Source organism: Xiphias gladius, chromosome 12 (assembly GCF_016859285.1).
Source record: "Xiphias gladius isolate SHS-SW01 ecotype Sanya breed wild chromosome 12, ASM1685928v1, whole genome shotgun sequence".
In the NCBI taxonomy this organism is placed as follows: domain Eukaryota; kingdom Metazoa; phylum Chordata; class Actinopteri; order Istiophoriformes; family Xiphiidae; genus Xiphias; species Xiphias gladius.
This window is the reverse complement of record NC_053411.1, coordinates 4,936,278-4,956,088: the sequence shown is the minus strand read 5'-3', so window position 1 is coordinate 4,956,088 and position 19,811 is coordinate 4,936,278. Positions and strand designations below refer to the sequence as shown.

General features: G+C 37.7%; 3 protein-coding genes and 1 long non-coding RNA gene across 11 annotated transcripts; all 4 read left to right on the top strand.

Annotated features, from left to right (window-relative positions):
* Positions 1-616: 616 nt before the first annotated feature.
* LOC120797432 lies at positions 617-2,171 on the top strand. Of its 3 annotated transcripts, none has more exons than XM_040141105.1 (4): positions 617-674; positions 912-1,517; positions 1,647-1,769; positions 2,031-2,171. In XM_040141105.1, the coding sequence occupies exons 1-4, from the start codon at positions 617-619 to the stop codon at positions 2,075-2,077; spliced, it is 834 nt and encodes a 277-aa protein (XP_039997039.1). In that variant the 3' UTR covers positions 2,078-2,171. The 3 variants fall into 3 exon arrangements, with proteins under 3 accessions (XP_039997039.1, XP_039997038.1, XP_039997037.1); XM_040141104.1 differs by having other exon boundaries at positions 810-1,517; positions 1,737-1,769; XM_040141103.1 differs by having other exon boundaries at positions 810-1,517.
* Positions 2,172-7,450: 5,279 nt separating this feature from the next.
* On the top strand, positions 7,451-8,857 carry LOC120797517. The gene is made up of 4 exons (XR_005708534.1): positions 7,451-8,020; positions 8,103-8,146; positions 8,287-8,416; positions 8,761-8,857. It is a non-coding gene; the product is annotated as an uncharacterized LOC120797517 (long non-coding RNA).
* Positions 8,858-12,626: 3,769 nt separating this feature from the next.
* Positions 12,627-14,959, top strand: LOC120797488. Of its 3 annotated transcripts, XM_040141185.1 has the most exons (6): positions 12,627-12,730; positions 12,823-13,001; positions 13,154-13,843; positions 13,956-14,084; positions 14,166-14,209; positions 14,321-14,959. In XM_040141185.1, exons 2-6 carry the CDS (start codon positions 12,947-12,949, stop codon positions 14,438-14,440), a joined length of 1,038 nt encoding a protein of 345 aa, XP_039997119.1. In that variant the 5' UTR covers positions 12,627-12,730; positions 12,823-12,946; the 3' UTR covers positions 14,441-14,959. The 3 variants fall into 3 exon arrangements, with proteins under 3 accessions (XP_039997119.1, XP_039997120.1, XP_039997118.1); XM_040141186.1 differs by having other exon boundaries at positions 12,643-13,001; positions 14,361-14,959; XM_040141184.1 differs by having other exon boundaries at positions 12,643-13,001.
* A 2,655-nt stretch (positions 14,960-17,614) lies between these two features.
* On the top strand, positions 17,615-19,611 carry LOC120797487. Of its 4 annotated transcripts, XM_040141182.1 has the most exons (6): positions 17,615-17,679; positions 17,843-18,541; positions 18,655-18,774; positions 18,857-18,900; positions 19,041-19,170; positions 19,515-19,611. In XM_040141182.1, the coding sequence occupies exons 1-5, from the start codon at positions 17,622-17,624 to the stop codon at positions 19,158-19,160; spliced, it is 1,041 nt and encodes a 346-aa protein (XP_039997116.1). In that variant the 5' UTR covers positions 17,615-17,621; the 3' UTR covers positions 19,161-19,170; positions 19,515-19,611. The 4 variants fall into 4 exon arrangements, with proteins under 4 accessions (XP_039997116.1, XP_039997115.1, XP_039997113.1 ...); XM_040141181.1 differs by having other exon boundaries at positions 19,041-19,611; XM_040141179.1 differs by lacking the exon at positions 19,515-19,611 and having other exon boundaries at positions 18,857-19,134.
* Positions 19,612-19,811: the final 200 nt, after the last annotated feature.

Sequence of the window (19,811 nt, the reverse complement as noted above, 5' to 3'; positions counted from 1 at the left end):
GATTTAAGTCAATTTAAATGCAAATAATTTTACTAGACTTTCCTTTTTTTATCACTTTAATTTTTAATTGTAATTCTAAAATTTTTGGTTAATTGTTTATGAGACTGATTCTATGAGACTGATTTTGTGAGACTGATCTGAATACCCTGATTGCACCCACAGTATATATACACGAATGACCTTTGTCATGTTTATTATACAGGTATTTGTTATATTCAAAATCAAACCTGCATGTTACTGTATCTATTAAACATAGATGAGCAACAACATGTTGAGCATAATTAGACTCCATTCTATGTGATTACTGGTATACTGTGTATAATAATAGATAATAAGCCGATATACTGTGTATAACTGTAATATATTTTTCCATAACTTAAAATATGATACCAAGATGTAGAGACATTATTTACTTTACTTCATATTTATATCTCACCATGTGAATCTTATCAAGAAACAAACTTGACACTATAGGTACCAGTGAACGTGTGATCATGTTTCCTAAGTAGGAAACCGCACAGAACAGTGTCATTTCAGAATGGCCAATCAAACACAGTCTTGTGTCTGAAGAGTGAAGAAAGTACCGAGATTCTTTCATTCAAGACAGAATTCAAACATGATGACATCTCCAAAGTTTGTTTTCTATCTGACATGTCTGTTCTTGGGGAAAATGGGTGAGTTATGTTTTTTTGGGCTCCAGTTTGTATGTTAGTTTATAGCAATTCTTCATGCAATATTTTTTATGTAAATATTATGTGTCTGTCAGATGTAATTAATTGTGCATTTGCTTTATTCTCATTTCACTTCAGCTCAGATGAGTGATTTGAAATTGCCCTCAACTCTTCATCAAGAGAGACGTTTTATTTTTGCTAATGTTGGAGACAAAGTGACTTTGCAATGTTTCTATAAAGGTGATGATTCAACATGGCTCTTCTGGTACAAGCAAACTCTGGGACAGAAACCAAGGCTCATCTCTTCCTTTTATGTGTATGATATAAGAAAGGAATTTTATCATGAATTCAAGAACAATTCACGCTTCACACTGGAAGTTGAAAAATTTAAAAATCACTTGACAATTACTGATTTGCAAATTTCAGACTCAGCTACTTACTACTGCGCAAATAGCTACATGTTTCTCTTGCAGTTTGCAGAGGGCGCTATTGTCAGTGTAAAGAGTTCAGGTTTGAACAGCCAAGCTTTGGTCCATCAGTCCGTTTCTGAGACCATCCAGCCAGGAGGCTCTGTGACTCTCAACTGTACCGTACACACTGGGACCTGTGATGGAGAACACAGTGTTTACTGGTTCAAATACTCTGAAGAATCTCATCCAGGACTCATTTACACCCATGGAGACAGGAGGGATCAGTGTGAGAGGAAACCCAACACACAAACACACACCTGTGTCTACAATTTTCCGATGGAGAACCTGAATCGTTCTCACGCTGGGACCTACTACTGTGCTGTTGCCTCATGTGGACACATACTGTTTGGAAATGGCACCAAACTGAATCCTAAATGTGAGTAACATTATAGCAGAGATGGTCTGATTCTATTTATAGTTATTCATGGTTACTTTCCAATCAAACTTTGAATGAACATAGAGATAAAAGTTGAAAGCTCTGTTTCTGATATCTGGCTGTCTGCAGTTGAGGTGAAGTCTCCCAACTCTCATGTATATTTCTTGAGCGGAGCTCTGACATTCACCACTATCCTGAGTGTTTTACTGGCTTTCTCAGTGTACAAGATGAACAAGAGCAACAGCTGCCAAGGTAAGTGGTAATGGTTGTATTTGATAGCTTGTATTCACTAAATATAACCTTTGAATAAAAGATCCTTTTGTGTGATTTAAAAACAGAGCCTCAAGCAAGATTATCAGCTCCCTCCACAGCAAATCCAGAGGGGACATTTAATGATTTACTAATTACCATTAAAGCACATTTTGAGTGCACAACAATCACTTGTTTTGTAGATATTTTTATATTTCTGTATGGACTGGTATCCTAATCCACTTCAACATATTTCGTTACCAGGGTTGCAGAGATGCAGACAACCTCCATTATGCTGCTTTAAATGTTAACCTGCCCAACAGATCAACAAGACACAGGGACAGCACCAAGAGTGAATGTGTGTACTCAAGCCTAAAGCAGTAAAAATAGATGTTACGCTTATACTTTTGATGTAGATCAATTTAGATGTAGATTGTGAGATATACAGTATTTGTGTAGCTTCCTTGTGGTCTGCAGTCAAAAAAAGGAGCTCAGTATTCCTAAGAATTATGTTAATATTGAAGGATTCTTCACCTCATCATTTATGCCCAATGGCAACATTAAGTACAAATGCAAGAAGAAGTGTGCCCTTTATGTGGCAAGGAGGAAAGAAGGGAGTGGGTGTTGGGGTGGTGGTAGTTTGGGGTGCATCAGACTCTCGTGCAGGAGACCAGAAATCATGTTGTCACAGACCTATAGTTAACATTGGACTTGTTTTTTAAAACAAAACAAAAAAAAAAACACACTTTCCCTAACCTTTACCAAATGAATTAGTTACTCTACCCTATCCATACTTTTACCGCAGTTGGGGTTTTTTGCAGAACAATGATGTTTCCCTAAGAATAATCATACCATAGTTTCCATAAGCAGGTATTGTAGAAAGCAAGAATTAATAAAACCATTGCCACTGGATGTAACACTGTTATCTTGACAAATGGAATCAAGTATGTCTAGATCAACCAAACCAAATCATAAATGTGCTTTTGTATGCCATTTTATTTCATTAGTGATCTAATAAAGCTAATCTATTTCTGTAACATGTTGATTGTGAGACAATATGTGTGCATGTGAATTAATATCTGGCATCTCATTCAGTCTTCTGTGGTTTGTGGCAGAAAAGCATGTGGTTGACCTCACCCACCGTAATCAGTGGTGAAACTCAGTTGTTTTGATAAAATGTCACAGGAAGATTTTTATGTTGCCCTGCAGTTCTTGATTCCTACACATGTCCAATTTGATGACCTGATCTGAGACAGTACCTGCAGTAGGAACAGGCCCAGCAGTCTAGACAGCTGACACCCTTTTAGAAAACATGAGGCCCTTAAAGTTCACTATGTTACTGTTTGGGTGACAGTAAGTCCTGTCTACCTTCCAGATGTTTACAGATGAAGTACTCAAGTACTTCGGAGTGGTGCAGTTGGCTTATATTGATGACATTTTCTTTCAGGTACAATTAGAAAAGAAACCTCTTTCAATTTACATTTGTCTGAATTGTCCATAGTACAAATCTGACCTTCATTTATGCCTTAGTGCTACAGAAATTGAATATTTTGCCTATGTAATTGTGAACACCAATATTAAGCTCCAGGTCTACATCATCAAACCAGAATTCTGTTTTCACAGCTTGCTTTTTTACACACAGGGACAACTGATCAGGTCTTAGTGGGGTGTCTTGTTGGATTGATTGTGCTGCAGAGCATGGTGAAGGGATCTGGGCTTTGCTAACCCAGCATTCAAGACAGTATCCATCGTAGTTCAACCAGTTCAACCACAATAGCAAATTATCCCTCAGAGCTGTCACATAGTGATAAATCTGCACTGATAAAACTAAACATAAGAAAGTCTCCTGGTGAGGAGAATTTTGACGTATGGATCCTATGCCTCAGTGCTCCTGTCATTACAGCTTTACTTCTACACATTTCAACATTTACCTTTGGCAAACTTCTGTCAATGTGGAAAACTGCTAAGGTAGTTTCATTGCTCCATGTTCTCTTTGGTATTTGAAGTTTCCTCTTAGAAACAAATGCAAAATGACAAAGAAAGAAAGTGTCATTTGATTTTTATGGTTTTGACCCAAAAACAAAAAAAGAAAAAAATATTTGGATTCTATGGTCATTAACGGCAGACATAAACTTAAAATTAGACCTCATTTTTGTTCTACATTTTTGATTTAAAGCAGGAATGCGGGACTTTTACATATAAATGAACGTCTGTTAAATTCAAGGCCTTACCAAACGAGTTCACGCATCGGTGATTAGGCCTATCTGAGTTTTAAATCTGTGGTGCCATTCCCGCTCTGGGCACCATGAGCGATGCATTTTACGACAACCAGCAAGTTTGCCAGAGCTGAAGAGGGGAGCAACCGTAGCGGCAGAGTAGGCTACCGCAACTAGGAGTATTTTTCACACTATGGTGGAAAAACCTAGGAGGCATCCGAGAAAAGTTTTTGATGCTCCAGATAAAAAATAAAATTTGGACTGTGTGTAAAACTCAGTGCTCAAAGTTCCCACACTGATGTGGGGGAATTACAGACCTATGAAAATTAGGTTTGTAATTCAGACACTTCCTACGCCCCTCTCATTTTCATTTGAGACACTTGAGTCATAGTGGTCTTCATAAAGAACAGTGGTCCTTGGCTTACTGTGACTGCTAACAGTGTAGCAAAAGCTGTCATGGGGGATAAAAATAAGGCTTGACACAACAAAAGATTTAAAAAAAATAATAAGAAGAATCCATCACTTAAAAACAGAAAATTCCAGGTGGGTAGAGTACACAGATACTTTGACTTAGAATAAATGAATAGAAGTAAAAATTGTGAGTTTTGATCATGTAAAATAATATGTAATGCTGTTATACTCTAACTTGTGAAAAGTAAACATAAGTAAAAATTTTAAGTTGAATAAACTCAAAGCCTAAACTAAAGAAATTTAGTTGAATTGTCAGCTCAAAATGTTACTGTGGTTTGTTGCCTCGACATTTTGAGTGTTCTCAACTTTTTCTTTTTTACAGTGTAGAAGGCGTTGGCATACTTGTGTCCCTCATACAGCTCTTAACTAGTGAAGATTGGTATTCAGTACTATACACCTAACTGGAAGTTAGACACCAATTCCCCTTAAAGTTCTACCAAAGGATATTTTTAATAATGTTTATGACCTTTTTAATGAGTATATGTGTGTGATGACTGCTTTGTGTGACTGAATTGTGTTGTTGTATATTCGGAGGTCTCTCTTGTAAAAGAGATTGTGATCTCAATGTGATTTCGTGTTTAGTGATAATTTGCTAATTATACCCATATATACATTATACCCATACTGTCATTGGGACCATGTTAGTATGCTGGCTTTAGCATTTAGCTCAAAGCACTGCTGTGCCTTAGCACAGCCATGAAAAAGCTGATAGCATTGCTGCAGACTCTTGGGGCGTTTTCACATTAGGTACAATCGCTTCGTACCGTGCCTGAGTATGATTGCCCCCCCCCGCCTCCACTCCCCTGCCGGGCAGCTCTCTAATTAGTAATGTTGTTCTGTACCCGAATACACTTGGATATCTACACATCCGAATACAGTAGGTAGCGGCATGCACTTAGTTGGTTTGCGACTCACCAATGAACACAAAGAAGAAGAGTACACTACACTACACATTCTAAATAGCAGTGTTTTGGTACAGTTGTTTTCACACCTGATGCGAACTGTATCGGAGTACACATGAAACCATACTCAAGACCACCTATTCAAGTGGACCCGGGCACAATTTGTTGCTCCATACCTGGGTACAGTACACAGTGTTTACTCTAATCAAATGAATAGAGCAGGTGGACATAATCATGCCTTCTTCACAGGCCAAATGAACAAATGACAATTGAAATACATGTACTGTACATGCGAGCAATGGAATGCACGCTCTTACCACCAGTTTTAAGCTGCTGATTAAGTTAGTGGTGGTAATGCTAAAAGAAACATACCAATGCACCAACAAAGGCAAAAAAAAAAGACTATAAGCCAGCAATCAGGTATGCGAACACTGCATGACTGAAAATATTCAGAAAATTGACTTTGCAAGTGTTTTATAAGGAAGGAAATGCAATCGATTTTTTTTAGGCCTCAAGGTGAGTAACACTGAATGTAAAAATAACTTTGTATACAGAAATACTCTACATTGTACCCTTAATCAGTACAGCTGCCTACAGAGATTGATGTATCTTACTAAGGCTCATGATTAATTTATTGTTTACATGCATAACTCAGACCAAAGAATAGCTGTTTTTTATAGGTGCATCTGACTGGACAGCATTTGAACACATCCAGTGTAGACAGTGATGGAGGACTGCTGACATGCTGCTTTAGCTACGCCGATGATGTAGACTAGGTATAACAGGAGCAGATTCTGGTCACTCAGACCAGTTGGCCTTTTTTTTCTAAAAACCAACTCTTGACACTGTGGGTAACGGTGAGTATGTGATGTTTTGTAAGCTGGGCATACAGTACAATGTTACTTCAGGCTTGCCAATCAAACGCAGTCTTGTTTCTAAAGAGTGAAGAATGGAATGATGTTCTTTTCATTTCACACAGCTATTTGAAATTGATGAATTCTCCAATGTTTCTATCTACAAGTTTGTTCTTTGGACAAATGGGTGAGTTGTGTTTTTTTTACTCAAACTTGTATCTTTAAGTGTATTTTCACTCTTCATACAAATGTGTGTAATGTTTTTAATGTACTGATTATGCTGAATTTTATCATAAAATCTACAATTGCTTTATTATTCATTTCATTCTAAAATTCTAATCTGTGCATCGAGATAGTAGTTTTGTTTCAACTAAAAGGAGAGAGAACTTGATGTTTCAGTGAAGGTGATGTGGTAGCAATGTATTACTTGTATAAGCAAAGTCTGGAACAGAAACCAAGGCTCATGTTTTCTCCTACATATATGAAAGAAATGGCACTTTTTATAATTATTCCAGAAAAATCCACGTTTCACACTGGATACTGAAAATGATAAAAAAAAATCACTTGACGATCGAAGATTGGTGTATTTCCGACCCAGCTATTTACTATTTATTGCTATTTATACACGTTAGAAATTCAGAAAGCACTATTGTCAGTGTAAACTGTGCAGTGAACACTGGGACCTGTGATGGAGAACACAGTGTTTACTGGTTCAAATACTCTGAAAGAATCTCATCCAGGACTCATTTACACCCGTGGAGACAGGAATGATCAGTGTGAGAGGAAACCCAACACACAAACACAAACATTTGCTTTGAGTCTTGTGGTGAATAAAGTGTGAATTACTGTGAAACAGGTTTCCGCTACTGGAAACAATTAAGCCCTAGCGTGAAAACACGAAGACCGGCCCGTGCCTTCCAGACCACAGCGTACAGCAGAAAAACAAAACAAAATAACAAGACTAGCTCAAAACCTAGTACACGGCCGGCCCATTATCTGTTGGCTTCTCTCCTACTGTCTGTGCTCACATATACAGTATTTTAATACAGCTGAATTCCCAATAAAGGTGTTCTCATTTACATGTCTCTCTGTTTCTTTTGTCAGACAACAGAAGAAGTATGAAATAGTGACTGAATCGTGGCCCATTAAGACTACATGTTAACCAGGAGTCACTTCCAAGCCATTCCCAAGCTGCTGCTCTGCACTGCTGAAATCCTATAACTGCAACGTCGTCTGACAAACTCACCACATACATAAGTTAAAGATAAGGACTGTGCCATGGTTTTGGCTCTGTTTACTTGTAAAATGATCACTCAGTGAGAAAGTTGGAAGCTCATTCACATCAGTAAATTACCCTAATACAAGTGTTGCAAACATCATTACCTGTCATCTGTCAAAAAATCAGCTTGGTCTCTTGGAAAGTTTTTTCCAATCACCAAGGCAACCATTGCAAACACGTTAGAATAAACATCACATGCCTTTATATAAATTTGGGACTTTAGTCACAAATTTGGCACAAGAAAGCCATTTATGTCTTAAACTACTGATGAAATTGCTGAAAGGCTCTATCTTTTTCTCTAGTCTCTATGTTGTTGCTTGTCTCAAGGACCGGAAATTGCCAAGGTAGGTTGGTGCTGATCATGTGTTCACTGTTTCCAAAACCGGAAATTCAATCTGATTGGCCAACCGAACCCAGTCCTTGTGAATAGCAGAGAACGTATAGAGGTTCAACCCATTCCGCACAGCATTTGAAGCACGATGACACCTGGCTTTCCTACTGATAAGTAAGAGAAACAGCTGCCAACGTACAGGTAAATGTTACTGTCTTTGTACCCATAGTGTGTAATTATTGAATATAGCATTATAGAAACACGGCTTTACACTGTTTTTCAGAATCTAATGCGAGATTTTCAGCTTCCTCCAAAATTAATCCAGAGGTATTTCCTGTCTATATTAACTATCGTATTAACATTCCAAATTATTTCAAAATCATGACAAATATTTCTGTTGAAATTGTTTTTATGTATGTCATGTGCCATATCTTGATTTATTGTTTGTTTTAATGTTTCATTACAAGAATCTTAAAAATGAAGAAAACGTCCAGTACGCTTCCTTAAGGGTAAAAAATGCCAACAGATCTAGAAGACAAAGAGATGACACAGAGGATGGATCCGTATACTCCATTGTAAAGCGGTGAAGCTGGACATGTTTGATCTTTGTCTCTGTGCAACAGGAAAACGACTTCAATTCTGTCTCTTTCTGTGTAATTTCAAGAGTAATTTCACCTAAAATGTTTACTGTAAAGCTTTACTTTGCTATAAACTAACCAAAGAAGCTCTTCCAATGACAACATATGAAGATTGAAAGTGCAGTGGGCTGTGTATCATTACACCTGCACTTCTTGTACTTTTAGCTAATTAACTGAATTGAATTTCCAAAACTGTAAAGTAACCACTATAACAAAGTCCCCTTCACAGTGGAAGATGTACAGCCTTCCATAGAAATGAGATGTGCACGTTTTTCACAAAGCAAACACTTTTGTCATTGGCAGTGCAGTATGTACAAATCATAAATGTTATCTACTAGTGTGGTTACAAAAATATAAACTGACAAACCAAAACGGTTCATTTATTAAAATTCTGATCATTTTCTGTTTTTATGTCTGTGAAGCATTTTGCAAACTTGTTTTTTAAAAAGTGCTTCATAAGTAAAGGATTTTTTTTAATCATTATTATTACGTTTATTATAAATTTAAAAAATTGGGGTTCTTGCACTGAGAGATTGACAGTTCTGTCCATTTAAGCTGTGCTCTTTTTCCAGGTAAGGGGTCCTCAAATTGTTTCTGAGACAGGCCTAGTAGAAGTTGACATTTACTTAATATCAGAGAAAAGCAGCAGTCAGATTTGCTTCGGGTGCAAAAAACACTGCAGGGGATAGGAAACTTGATATCAATTGATTAGCCTGCAAAAAAAAAAAGGATAACAACATTTTTAAAGAAATTACACATTTCCCAGAATTTAAAGGGATAAAGAAGAGATTTATGAGAAATGTTTATCAGTTTTAGCACCCTCTATCACTGAGGCATCTAACAGAGACAGAGGACCTTTTAATATCTAAGTGGGAGCCAGAATTAATAGGAATAGTTTTTTAGCCACAAACCTAAAAACAGTTACCAGTGAAATCTCATTAAAACAAGTTTTTCCAAAGATATCAAAGACATGTATGTATGAATGATTTCCACCGTCTCTGTGCAACCAGGTTGCAATAGATGTCTCTGTTTCTGGTGCCATTAGGTACTGTACAGGGCCTTCCACAATTGGAAGGTACAAAAGCGTTAATCTAAAGTGCAGTTCACAGTGGTAGATGTACAGCCTGCTTCTCATATAGCCAAGCTTTCATCGTTTACAGAAACAGACCACACCTATCACTGTAGTAAACATGGTGACCGCATGCCTCATGCAAGCATCTTTTCACAGTTTCCACATGGTCAGTAGTTTTAAGAGAAAATGTATGGACGTTTTTTTAAGGTTTGGTTTACTTTTTGTCATTGCATGTGTTTCATACAGGATGATGGTGTGTGTCAAGCTCCTATTATACTTAGAACTTGAGAATGTGTTTATATTGGTGCACTAAGAAACCACAAATGTTACCTGCTAGTTGGGTGAGGAAAATGTCAACTGAAAAAAAAAGAAATGTCTATATATATATATATATATATATATATATATATATATATGAAAACAAGCAAAGTCACTCTAAAAGATATACAATTTTACAATAAAACTTAAAAGTGCTCTGTTGTTTCCAGAGGTTCCAGACTCCCTGGAAGGAAGTCACATTTGTTAAAATTACAAACAGACTCTGTAGAAGTAAGGAAGCCTAATATACTCTATCAGTCAATCAAGAGGAAAACTTGTGAAATGCAAGTCTTTTTGGTACAAAATACCCCTTTGTGTTTCCCTGGACAGTGTTTCCTTGCTGAGCGGCAGTGGATCGATAGCAACATAAAGAGGGAAGTTCAGATGAATTTCTGCACAGAACGGGAACTGTGCATTTTGTCCCCCATAATTTATATGTAAATGACATTTGGAATGGATCTCTCCAAGGCCAGTATGGGGAGTAGGGACAATTACAGCGAACCAAAAACTGTTTCAGTGTACATTTGGGCATGTGGCCCCTGCCCAGTTCCTCACCTGGCTCACGTTATTCATGTTGGTGCCACAGAGGACTACACATTCGGGCAACACACTGAGGTTCACTCTCTATGACATCTGTAATGAAACCACAGCCGCCGATAACCAAAAAGTTCCATGTCCCAGCAGCCAGTGATGTTCTCCAAGGTGAGGGTGATGAACCAGTCAGACCTGACAGATGTGGCGGAATGTAGAACAAGTTGGTGTTGGCGAATCTGTTAAGTCTGCTCTTGCTTCAGTAGGAATCCAAATGAAAAAAAAAACGGTGTGGTACAAATTTAGGGGGAAGAGACTGCAGCAACCAATTTACCTACTTTCACTTCCTACCTTTTGATTTAATTTTATTTTTGAGTTTAAATTACCAACTAATCTCTGCAGGACTATTGCAACATGGGAATAATAAACTGTTATAATTCAGTAAATATTTATTGCCGTCTTATGTGCATTATAACAAATAAATGAATGCATTTGCTGAGTCTTCGTTTGTTTAGCATGCTTTATGGTATTAATGTTCTCTAAAAATCTTATATTTGATTTTTCTCACTTCTCTTTGACCTGCTCAATGGCCCACTAGCAGGTCATTTCTCTGTGGTCCAACCAACAAGTAAACTATTAAGCCAGATCACAACTCAAGCAATCACAGGTTGACAACCGAGTCGAGTTGATTGCTGCTGAGTTTTGGTGCCAGCTGTGGTCTGGTACTGCTGGAGAATCAAACATGGCCCTCATATGGCCACCGGATTTGGCTAGGTTTTGGGAAAGTGGATAGGAGATATTTAATCTAAGAAATAGGTCCAGTTATTAGCACTTTCAGCCAGTGCTGACTCCTGTGCTGGGTGTAATTGGACCAATTCTGGCTTGTCATGAGTCCAGTTACAGCTGCATTAAGGCCTTTGGGTCACTGTAGTTTGGGCAGTGTAGCTGCTTGTAATTGTACTTGCAAAACTCAGAAATTAGTGAAAGACAGAATGAAACTAAGCTCCTAAAGCTAGCTAAAGCAATGCAGAGAATACTATTACTTTATTGTCAATGTTAGATGTATGCTACTCTTTTCAGCAAAATGTTCCTTTAAGTATTCCTGATAGGTTCCCTGTGGAGTTTTAGACCTATATTAGCGCTATGGAGCTGTTTTTCTGTGAGTGGGTCCCTGTTTTGTTTATCTAATATACAGGTGGTGGAAGATATGCTGCAAAGCGCCAACAAAAACATGGATGTAATTAACACTGGATTTGAGATGCTTTGAAATTAAACGACTTTAAAAAACCATCAGCAGTGTGTCTATCCAAAAAACAGTTTTCTTGTTACGATAAGTTCGGATCTAATGGATAATTCACTGACCTAAAGTAGTGTAAAGTGTAAAGTAGTTCCAACAAAAATGGGTCCGTGAAATATCAAGTCATTTTTCAAAGCTTTGAGTGACTCAAACAAACTCTGTTCACCTCCATTGTGTGAAGAGGCAGTGACACCACAAACTTCAGACATGCATATCTGAAAACCTCAGTAGGTAAAACCAAAACTACACAAGAATAAGGGATGGGTGAGTAATTTGAGTAAACAGGCCCTTTAATGTAAAGTATAGCGTGAGCAGCAGCAGTCCAAAGAAAAAAAAAATTAATGATCGTAACAGCTTTTTAAATATTATTCCTTTACAGAATACATGAGGAAGTCATCAACACTGAAAGTTTGTTGTTGAAGGCTGAGGTGAATATTTACTTTTGTAAGTAAATATTAATGTAACAAAATGAAGTGAGCGGAAAGTTACAGAAGCTACACAGCTCAATACTGCGAATAACAAGAATATTATTGAGCGAGCTGGAGTTTCAGCAAAAATCAACAATCAGTCAACAGCAAACTACAGGGTTCTGCTTAACACTTTGGCGTCAAATTTGCAGTCAGCCTGTAAAGTAAAATATGTGTGTGCTAAATGCCACTACAAACAAAGCTGCAACGTACAGCACTGGATGCGGACATTGAGATGTCATGCTCAAAAGTCCCCTCTGATTTAGTAATACCTTCCTCTAACTGGAAACATGAGTGAAGGGTGCAGCTAGCAAGCTCTCAGAATTTGACCTTTGCTTTGAATCCGCTGGTGAATCAAGTGTGAATTATTGTGAAACAGGTTTCCGCTACTGGAAACAATTAAGCCCTAGCGTGAACACAGGAAGACCGGCCCCGTGGCATCCAGGCCACAGCGTACAGCAGCTCAGCAGTCAAGAGCAAAGACATTTTACAAAGGCAGCTCTCTGAAATGAGGATCATGTCTTAAATGCGGAAATGCAGACTGAAAGAACTGATTGGTTATGTACTGAGAGCAAGTACCATCTTACAGTATGTTAACTAGTACTCTCCTCTATAATTGTTTTAGTCGTCTAATATGCATTTGAAAGGATGGGAAAACCCAATTATTATATTGTTTTTAGGCTCAGATAGCACTGAAGTAAACGGCTGCCTGTGGGACATCTGATTGGCCAATCAAACCCAGTCCTCGTGAAGAGCAGAGAACGTATAGAGGTTCAACCCATTCCGCACAGCATTTGAAGCACGATGACACCTCCAAACTTTGCTTTCTACTTCACATGTCTGTTCACAGCAAATATAGGTAAGCTGTGTCTTTTTGACTGCCCGTTGTTTGCTTTGAACCATAGCCATATGTTTCCTTGTAACATGTTTTAATGCATTCTGTCATACAGAGCATTACAACATACTAGCATTAAATTGCTTGTGCATTTCTTTTTGTCTCTTCTCTCTCAGCTCCCTTGACAGCTTTGAATCAATCATCATTACATTTTGAATCAGCTAATGTTGGGGAAAGTGTGACTTTGCCATGCTCCTGTCAAGATTATTCAGCAGTGATGTTTTACTGGTATCAGCAAACTCTGGGACAGAAGCCAAAACTGATATCTACATTCTATAAGCATAATGAAAATGGCACCTTTGTTGATGAATTCAAAAACAATCCACATTTCTCCCTGGATACTAGAAAACGTAAAAATCACCTGACAATATCAAATTTGCGCATTTCAGACTCAGCTACTTACTACTGTGCAAGTAGCAATTTATATTACTTTGAATTTTGTGAGGGCACTATTGTCAGTGTAAAGGGTTCAGGTTTGAACCAAGCTTTGGTCCATCAGTCAGTTTCTGAGACCATCTTGCCAGGAGGCTTTGTGACTCTCAACTGTACCGTACACACTGGGACCTGTGATGGAGAACACAGTGTTTACTGGTTCAAATACTCTGAAGATTCTCATCCAGGACTCATTTACACCCATGGAGACAGGAATGATCAGTGTGAGAGGAAACCCAACACACAAACACACACCTGTGTCTACAACTTTCCGATGGAGAACCTGAATCGTTCTCACGCTGGGACCTACTACTGTGCTGTTGCCTCATGTGGACACATACTGTTTGGGAACGGGACCAAGGTGGACTTTGCGAGTAAGTCACTTAATAGTAGAAGTCTTATTTTTAGAAGTATATTATTCCCCTTTTAAATCGGAAAGCACACAGCTAAAAGCTCCATAATGTCTTCTGTTGTCTCGATTTGCAGATGAGGAAGACTCTCATGCCTCTGTGTATTTCCTGAGTGGGGCTATCGCATTCAGCACCACCATCATGAGTATTTTACTGGCTTTCTCAGTGTATATTATCAACAGGAGAAAAACCTGCCTTTTTACAGGTAATTGGTGTTATCTTTATATATAATGTGTATTTATTGAACGTGAAATAATAAAAAGAGGGGTTTCCTTCTGTTTTTCAGAGTCTTCTGCAAGATTTTCACATCCCTCAAGAAACAATGCGGAGGTATTTTGTTCTTACATCAAAAATTGTTTAACTGTTTTTAGAGCACTATTTTTTTTGTGGTTTTTATTTCTGTCATGGACCATATTGTAATTTATCCTTTTTCATTACCAGGGTTACAAAAATGAATATAATCTCTATTACAATGCTTTAGGGGAGAGCAAGATCAACAGACTAAGAAGACACAAGGATGACACCTGGAGTGAATGTGTGTACTTTAGTGTAAAGCAGTAGAGCTGAACTGAGCATATTTTTATCTTTGTGTGAGAGAATGTGACCTCATGCTGACTCCTTTAAAGTGTAATATGGCTTTTGTAAAATTCTGGAAACATGATTTCACCTAAATATGATGAATACAAAGCCTTGCTTTCAAATAAACTCATCAAACAAGCTTTAACAAAGACAACACATGAAGGAAATTGAACTGTATCTGTGCCAAAGCATTGTAGTAGACTTACCAGAGACGTTCTAGTACCTGACATTAAAATGAGTACTGAGACTACAGTATTAAAATTCAGTTCAAACAAAGATCTACAGTCTGTGAAAGAAATGTGCTTCAAAGCCAATTTACAGCATAAAGTCATCAGAAACAGGCCACTCCTTGATTAATAGTTGTATATGCTGATTGTGTGCATCTGTTTATTGCTTCCAAGTGGTCAGCAGTGTAAGGATAAATGTATGGTTTTGTGAGGTTCAGTGATGTTTATTTTAAGGATAATCAGTAGCTTTTGTCTTTGTGTATGCAGATCTATATACACAATATATACAATACAATATATATATATATATAGAGAGAGAGAGATAGATAGATATAGATATACATACATACAATTAGCAGAAATGTAAGAATGGTATATGACTGTGACACTGTGACACAGCATGAGAATGTTTGTGTGTGTGTGTGTGTGTGTGTGTGTGTGTGTGTGTGTGTGTGTGTGTGTGTGTGTGTGTGTGTGTGTGTGTGCACGCACACACATGCAACCATAAACCACAAAATGTTCTCTGCTAGTCTTGGTGAGAAAAATGTGAACTGACAGGATAAAATGGACTATTCATGAATATTCAAATAAAAAAAAAAACAAACCAGTCATTGGGGTTGTTGAAGGTCTGGTACAACAGACTGGCGCAGGATATCAGGTGTTTATTACTCAGAGCTTTATGGTTATAATCCTTAAGATTTCTAACCCTTGGTTGCTGGAAGGTAACCAGTAACCTAGGGCTTACTGTGGAGGCCTAGACCTAATCGGCTGTCTCGTAGATGCACTTTTTTTTTCTTTCAGAGAACGTACACAAAAACAAGAAATAATTGCAGACAGGCTCCAATAAAACTAAACAAAACAGAACAAAAATTTGTCAGTGTATGCCAAGATATGCTGCATCTCCAGTGTCCATAGCTGTCATGATAGAAATGTCCATACAGGCTGGAATTGTCCATACATTGTCACAGTCTGGGGGTGTAAAATTAGTATTATTTAAAAACTGTACATTAAGCCACACTCAAGAGGGGGACAAAAATCAACATACACTGCTTAGTTGAAGGGAGTCTATTTGCTTTTAGCTATAATCTATCAAATCCCTTAGGTGCTCAAAGGAAGGGGATATTGCGTGTTTAGAGAATAGCCCTGCTGGCCTGAATGCCCTTCAACCGTCTTCTAAACAATCTCTTAGCTTTACCTCCTAATTCAAAATATTACCAGTTTAATTTATGCACAAAGTTTTCATCCTGAGAATATGGTTGGGATCATACTGAAGCGTCAGAGTTGACAACAGCCCGAGATCTGGACCCCGGTAAGCCTCCTCCAGCACAGGGACCTGTGACTCAGTGTCAGAAAAACGTTAAAGCTCGGCCTTCTTAGATGCTGACTTCTGAAAATTAATTTTCCCCTGCATTACACCCTTGAATTTTGAGCCCGAGGCTGTAACATTGTCATTAATGTGAAGAAAGTCAGTCACCTTGTCTGTATGTACAAAAAGATTTGTCTGAGGGCAACAAGGGAATTAAATCTCCATCTAAAATGGTACTGAGGAAGAGAGAAGTCTAAAACTACAGGGAGAGTGGCGTGATCAGAGATTAGTATGTCATCTTAATTTGAATGAAGCACAGTGGACTCGAGAGTCTCTCAAAAAAAACAATTCCCCCAAGATTTAGAGAAAAAGATAGACTGACGTCTGCTTTGTGGGACCAATGTGAGCTCTCTGCAAAAAAGAAAAATTACATTAGATGGTAATAATTTTAAGTGGGCAAACATTTGTGCCCAGTTTAAAAGCAGCACCAAGACCTTTACAGTTCCAAGAAGTAAGTAAATGTAATATGCCATCTCCCCCGAACTGGCAAACAAGCTAGTTTGAGTAAGGCAAAAGGAACAAAAGTAAAATTAGGCATGCATTCAATAAAAATAAATCTGACAAGAAAAGAAAACAAACAAGATAGCCCACCCAACACTGTCTTTGTCCTAAGCAACAAATCCCACATACTGAAAGGGAGGTAGCCGGCTAAAGCAAAGAATCAATAAGCAAACCTATCCAACAACAACAACAACTCTGTGTGTGTCTCCTCTATATTAAAATATCTATCATCAGTATAATAGGCTGTATAACTTTGTTTCAAAATCCAATGCATACAGTGATTAAAGGGAGGCACAGGGCAGGCACATATACATGTAGGCTTCTAGAGCACAATGTGAAAGAAAGAAAAATACAGAAGGAAAATACATTGACTGAGAGTATATTTCTTCGAAATGAGGAGGTGATATAAGAATCATGCCCTCTTCATCAGTATCTGAGAGCTTCATACACCCACACCGTCATCCCTCAATTAACCTACTCAATCTCAACACTGCAGGAACCTTGCAATGTGTAAACAATACCAGCCACACACTGGTAAAAAAAGGACTGATGCAGTAGTTTTGAGTGAATTCTGCCACACTGAACTCTGAAAAAGATGACTACTTCTTTAAGCATACATTAAAATCTTAAAGATTATTACTTTAAGGAATGAAAGAGGAGGATAATAAGAACTCCCCTCCATTGCTGAGGCAATAATGGTTGACCTGCATTTCCAAGTAAGTTGTTTTGCGTATCCTTTTGGCTTTTAAAGAAACCAATTTTAACCAAACTTGTAGAATATAACCCATCAGTGAGATCAGTATGGTGTTACATGAGAAAGGATGAGTAGTCTTTTATATTTTGGCTATTTTAAATCTAATGCCAAGATGAAGAGCAATTATGTTCTTCATAGCTCTCTCATCATGTAAATCTCTCAGAAACTAAACTTGAAACTGTGGGTAGCAGTGAACATGTGATCATGTTTCCATAACAGGACATAGCCACTTCAGGTTAGCCAATCAAACACATCCTTGTCTATGATGAGAGAGAAAAAATCAAGACTCTTTTCACTCAAGTCATTTATTTGAACATGAAGACATCTCCAAAGTTTGTTTTCTATCTGACATGTTTGTTCTTGTGCAAAATGGGTGAGTAGTTTTTTTTTTTTGTGCATCCAACTTTTTGAGTGTGTGGTCACTCTCTTAGTGTCACACCTTCTCATTGTTTCTGTTGATTTCATTATAATATACTTATTATGACTTATTATAATGAATTAATTGTGTGTTTGCTTTGTCTCTCCTGTCACTTCAGCTCGGATGACTAATCTGTCCGGATCTCTTCGTCAAGAGAGAGGTTTTCTATCACTTTACGTTGGCGAAAGCATAAATATTCAATGTTTCATTGAAAGTGATCCAACAGCATCGTATTACTGGTATAAGCAAATTTTGGGACAGAAACCAAGGATCATCTCTACCTTTTACATGTATGATAAAAGTGCCATTTTTTATGATGAATTCGAGAACAATCCACGTTTCGCCTTGGATACTAAAAATGGTATAAATCACTTGAAGATCTCAGATTTACGTACTTCAGACTCAGCTACTTACTACTGCGGAAGTAGAGGGTCAATAACATTTGAATTTGCGGAAGGCACTACTGTCAGTGTAAAGGATTCAGGTTTGAACCAAGCTTTGGTCCATCAGTCAGTTTCTGAGACCATCCAGCCAGGAGGCTCTGTGACTCTCAACTGTACCGTACACACGTGGACCTGTGATGGAGAACACAGTGTTTACTGGTTCAAATACTCTGAAGATTCTCATCCAGGACTCATTTACACCCATGGACACAGGAGTGATCAGTGTGAGAGGAAACCCAACACACAAACACACACCTGTGTCTACAACCTACCAGTGAAGAAGCAGAGTTGTTCTCATGCTGCAACCTACTACTGTGCTGTTGCCTCATGTGGACACATACTGTTTGGGAATGGGACCAAACAGGAAACTGAGGGTAAGTAATGTTCTAACAGAAGTTGTTTCATCTGATAAATGGCTATGATTAATCCCTAATTAAACGTTAGATGAATTGCTCTGTCGTGTCTCCTCATATCTGGCTGTCTGCAGATGAGGAAGATTCCCTTGTCTTGGAGTATTTCTTGAGCGGCGCCCTGGTGTTCACAACCATCCTAAGTGTTTTACTGGCTTTCCTACTGATAAGTAAGAGAAACAGCTGCCAACGTACAGGTAAATGTTACTGTCTTTGTACCCATAGTGTGTAATTATTGAATATAGCATTATAGAAACACGGCTTTACACTGTTTTTCAGAATCTAATGCGAGATTTTCAGCTTCCTCCAAAATTAATCCAGAGGTATTTCCTGTCTATATTAACTATCGTATTAACATTCCAAATTATTTCAAAATCATGACAAATATTTCTGTTGAAATTGTTTTTATGTATGTCATGTGCCATATCTTGATTTATTGTTTGTTTTAATGTTTCATTACAAGAATCTTAAAAATGAAGAAAACGTCCAGTACGCTTCCTTAAGGGTAAAAAATGCCAACAGATCTAGAAGACAAAGAGATGACACAGAGGATGGATCCGTATACTCCATTGTAAAGCGGTGAAGCTGGACATGTTTGATCTTTGTCTCTGTGCAACAGGAAAACGACTTCAATTCTGTCTCTTTCTGTGTAATTTCAAGTGTAATTTCACCTAAAATGTTTACTGTAAAGCTTTACTTTGCTATAAACTAACCAAAGAAGCTCTTCCAATGACAACATATGAAGATTGAAAGTGCAGTGGGCTGTGTATCATTACACCTGCACTTCTTGTACTTTTAGCTAATTAACTGAATTGAATTTCCAAAACTGTAAAGTAACCACTATAACAAAGTCCCCTTCACAGTGGAAGATGTACAGCCTTCCATAGAAATGAAATGTGCACGTTTTTCACAAAGCAAACACTTTTGTCATTGGCAGTGCAGTATGTACAAATCATAAATGTTATCTACTAGTGTGGTTACAAAAATATAAACTGACAAACCAAAACGGTTCATTTATTAAAATTCTGATCATTTTCTGTTTTTATGTCTGTGAAGCATTTTGCAAACTTGTTTTTTAAAAAGTGCTTCATAAGTAAAGGATTTTTTTAAATTATTATTATTACGTTTATTATAAATTTAAAAAATTGGGGTTCTTGCACTGAGAGATTGACAGTTCTGTCCATTTAAGCTGTGCTCTTTTTCCAGGTAAGGGGTCCTCAAATTGTTTCTGAGA